General features: G+C 39.7%; 1 protein-coding gene across 1 annotated transcript; it reads right to left on the bottom strand.

The window, feature by feature from the left end:
- Positions 1-525: 525 nt before the first annotated feature.
- On the bottom strand, positions 526-3,265 carry LOC131250628 (extensin-1-like). The gene is made up of 2 exons (XM_058250914.1): positions 3,238-3,265; positions 526-1,199 (listed from the first exon to the last, which is right to left on the bottom strand). Exons 1-2 carry the CDS (start codon positions 3,263-3,265, stop codon positions 526-528), a joined length of 702 nt encoding a protein of 233 aa, XP_058106897.1.
- Between the last annotated feature and the right edge of the window lie 1,132 nt (positions 3,266-4,397).

A 4,397-nucleotide genomic window follows, 5' to 3' on the forward strand; every position in this document is an offset into this window, starting at 1 on the left:
TCCTTAAATTTCCCTTCATCCAGGTCTGCTTGGCCTTATCATCACTGTTTCCTGTGGTGTGGTCCATTTAAGAGTGGGATTTGCTTAATTTTTCAGACCTCAATTTTAAATGGGCTATAAAAACAGATGAACGGCATGGATATACAGTACATCATCAAGGTGGGCCCCATGATAAGGGTAACACCCACTAAGCTATTACCCGTGTAACACTTAATCCGTTCCCCGATGAACTGCCTAGATCAATCACAGATGAACCACCCCATGGTGGAAACCACGCCCTGCATGTTGACTGTGTTGGCAGCACACGTTTTATCAAACCCTCGAATGGATTTGAAACCATTAGAAACAAACATCACATAGTAAGAAATCTCACTACTATTATTCATACGTAACGATCTGACTCTCCCAGCTTATAATCGAAACAAAATTAAAGAAACTATATTTTCTTCCAAGTGGAATAGGATAGCTACATGAGATGTCACACGCAGCACCTCTTATTACTGTCTACCCGAGTAATACGTCAGTTTAGTGAGGATGGTTATACGGTGGAGGCTTGTAATAAGGTGGCTTATGGTATGGGCTTGGTGGCTTCTCTATTGGAGTTGGGGGTGGCTTTGGCTTTTTAACTGGAGAGGCCTTGTAAACGGGAGTCGGTGGTGGCTTTTGCGTTTCAACTGGAGGGGCCTTGTAAACTAGAGTCGGTGGTGGCTTTGGCTTTTCAACTGGAGGAGGCTTGTAAATTGGGGTGGGAGGTGGTTTTGGTTTTTCAATGGGAGGAGGCTTGTATACTGGCATGGGGGGTGGCTTTGGCTTTTCGATAGGAGGGGGCTTATAAACTAGAGTGGGCAGTGGCTTTGGCTTTTCCACCGTAGGGGACTTGTATACTGGAGTGAGTGGTGGCTTTGGCTTTTCGACTGGAGGGGGTTTGTAAACTGGGGTGGGAGGTGGCTTTGGCTTTTCTACTAGAGGTGGCTTGTAAATGCGGGTAGGAGGTGGCTTTGGCTTTTCAACTGGGGGTGGTTTTTTGAATGGTGGAGGCTTGTAGGTGGGTGTTGGTGGTGGGTTCTTCTTCTCAGGTGGCTCATAGTCATGGCCAACTTGAGAGGGAGAAATGAAAGCCCCCACTCCGAGGAGCAATGCTAGCAAGTTGGGAGGAGGGACATCCCGGGCTTGTTTGATAGTAGAACATCTAGGAAGAGCTGCAGTTTATAAGAGGTTGGGGCAAATGATAGGTAGACACATGTTAGTGTTAGGTGCCGTTGCAGTGGGTCACATGTTGTAGAGGATACGATACAATATGGTGGAGCAATAGACGGATAGTCTGCTGGGAAGGTCTCCACATCAGGCTTTTTCTCACTACAAGAAAGTTGGCCTTTAGCCTCAATTTTTTAGCCTCAGTTCAAAAAAATGAGGCTAAATGTGCTTTTTAGCCTCGGTTGTAAAGGAACTGAGGTTAAAAGTTCATTTTTTGTCTCAGTTGGTCAGAAAACTGAGGCCAAAAGTTTGCTCTTTTGCCTCGGTTGGTGAGCAACTGAGGCCAAAAGTTTGTACTTTTGCCTCGGTTGGTGAGCAACCGAGGCCAAAAGTCTACCCTTTTGCCTCGGTTGGTGAGCAACCGAAGCTAAAAGTCTGCCTTTTTGCCTCGGTTAGTAAGAAATTGAGGCCAAAAGTCTGCCCTTTTGCCTCGGTTGGTGAGCAATCGAGGCTAAAAGTTTGCCTTTTTGCCTCGGTTGGTGAGAAACTAAGGCTAAAAGTTTGCCTTTTTTTAGTCTCAATTGAAAAAATGAAGGCTAAATGTGTTTTTTAGCCTCGGTTACTAAGGAACTGAAGCTAAAAGTTCATTTTTCACCTCAGTTGCTAAAGAACTGAGGCTAAAAGTCCACTTTTTAGCTTCAGTTGCAAAGGAACCAAGACGAAAAGTCTACTTTTTAGCCTCGGTTACATAGGAACCGAGGCGAAAAGTCCACTTTTTAGCCTCAGTTGCATAGGAACCGATGCGAAAAGTCCACTTTTTAGCCTCAGTTGCATAGGAACCAAGGTGAAAAGTCTACTTTTTAGCATCAGTTACATAAGAACCGAGGCGAAAGGTCTACATTTTAACCTTAGTTGCATAAGAACCTAGGCGAAAAGTCTACTTTTTAACCCCAGTTGCATAGGAATCGAGGCCAAAAGTTTACTTTTTAGCCCCAGTTGCATAGGAACCGAGGTGAAAAGTCTACTTTTTAACCTCAGTTGCATAGGAACCGAGGTGAAAAGTCTACTTTTTAGCCTCAATTGCATATAAATCAAGGCAAAAAGTCTACTTTTTAGCCTCGGTTGCATAAGAACCGAGGCCAAAAGTCTACTTTTTAGCCCCAGTTGCATAGGAACAGAGGCGAAAAGTCTACTTTTTAGCCTCAGTTGCATAGGAACCGAAGCGAAAAGTCTACTTTTTAACCCCTGTTGCATAAGAACCAAGGCAAAAAGTCTACATTTTAGCCTTAGTTGCATAAGAACCGAGGCCAAAAGTCTATTTTTTAGCCTCCATTGCATAGGAACCGAGGCTAAAAGTCTGCATTTAAGAATATTAAAAAAATTTGAGAATATTGAAAGAATTAATAATTTTTAAAATTTTTGATAATTGTGAAAATTTTGAGAATTTTGGAAAAAATAAAAATTGGAGGCAATTGTGAAAAAATTGAGAATTTTGAAAAAAAATTGAAAGTTTTGAAAAAGATTTGAATTTTGAATTTTCTAATAGCTAACAATTTTTAAAATTTTTGAGAACTTTTAAAAAATTAAGAAGTAATTTTTTTTGAAAAATTAAGAATAAAAAATGATAATTATGAAAAAGTATGAATTTTTTTAAAAATTGAGAATTTTAAAAAAATTAAGAATTTTGAAAATTTTTGAAATTTTTGAAAAAAAATAAGAATTTTGAAATTGAGAATCTTAAAAAAAATTGGAAAATTTTAAAAAATTGAGAAATTTCAAATAATTGAAAATTCTAAAAAAATTTAAGAATTTCTAAAACTATTAAAAATTGATTATTATTATTTTTTTTTGATAATTTTGAAAAAACTGAGAATTTATTTATTTATTTAATAAATTTCAACAAATTTATAAGCTTGAAAAAATTTAGAATTAAAAAAAAATTAAGAATCTGGATTTTTTTTCTTTTCGAGAATTTTCACACACGTGTCGAACTGTCGTTTGAGTAAGAGATCCGGTCGTTCATCAGCTAGGCCACCGGCAGACCGGTCCACTCAGCACGGAAATTCGTCATTTTATCCACGGTCTATTTTTGCCAAATAGTTGTGGCTTGCTTGGTGAACGGACCAGTTTGATTTCTGGGCCAGGCCCTGCTAACAAAACCACCTCTCGGATGAATGGTCGGGATCTTGTACGCGTACTCTATGTGATACTGCAGGTGCTAAGTTAGAATTCGTGCGGTGAATGCCCTATCCAATTTATGCAAGTGCCTCTGTCATTCATAAATTGTTGTCCATCTATACGTACATGTGTCCATTTGGTTGGATCCGCACCGTCCATAGCCCCTACGATAGAAACACTGAGAAAACAATAGTGGGGAGTGACGCCTGCCATTGAAACCTTCCAAACGTATTGCCACGACCCCTGTAAATAGAAAAAGAAAACCCAAACCCCATTCTCTCCCTCTCTCCCCGCCCCATCTCTCTCTCTGCAACTCCGTAAAACCCATTTTCTACTCAACTCCAGTAGCTACCCACTCTCTCTCTCTCTCTCTACAAAGCAAATGCTCTCTCTCAGTCGAGTGCCGAAGCAACCATCGCAGCGCAAGCACTCTCGATCTCCCTCTCTCAGATCTCTCCCTCTTTCTTTGTCCATATCGTGCTCAATCTCTCTCTTGAGATCGGCCATCATCAATGTTGAATGTTGAAACCCTAATTGGGGTTTTACAATGAAAATTCACACAGTTTGATTTTTTTCAGCAAAACTGTCATTTAGACCTAATCACTAGATCTGTGTGTTGGTTTGTGCTTGATGTTGTGTGTGTTGGTTGTTTTCTTATTTCCCCCAGACGTTTAGTAGGAATCCTAAAATAGGCCATGGAAGATGGAGAGATCGATTTTCAGTTCAGGTCTGCACTTCTGAATTCCTCATGTCCATCTCAGAGATCGGTAAATCTCTCTCTCTCTTCTCTCTCTCTCTCTCTCTCTCTCTCTCTGTAATTTCATCTCAGAATCGATTTTCTATTTTATCTTTTATTGGATTTTCAAATGTTCCTAAATTTTCTGCAGTACGTTTGGGTTTTTAAACCTGGCTTTTCTAAATTCTAGATTTGAAATAGATTCTGATTTGTTCGATCCGTACTTGCATTCGAAAGCAGAAAATCACAGATCTCTTTCTTTGCATATCATTGCAAAAATCTATAATAA

Source organism: Magnolia sinica, chromosome 7 (assembly GCF_029962835.1).
Source record: "Magnolia sinica isolate HGM2019 chromosome 7, MsV1, whole genome shotgun sequence".
Lineage (NCBI taxonomy): Eukaryota > Viridiplantae > Streptophyta > Magnoliopsida > Magnoliales > Magnoliaceae > Magnolia > Magnolia sinica.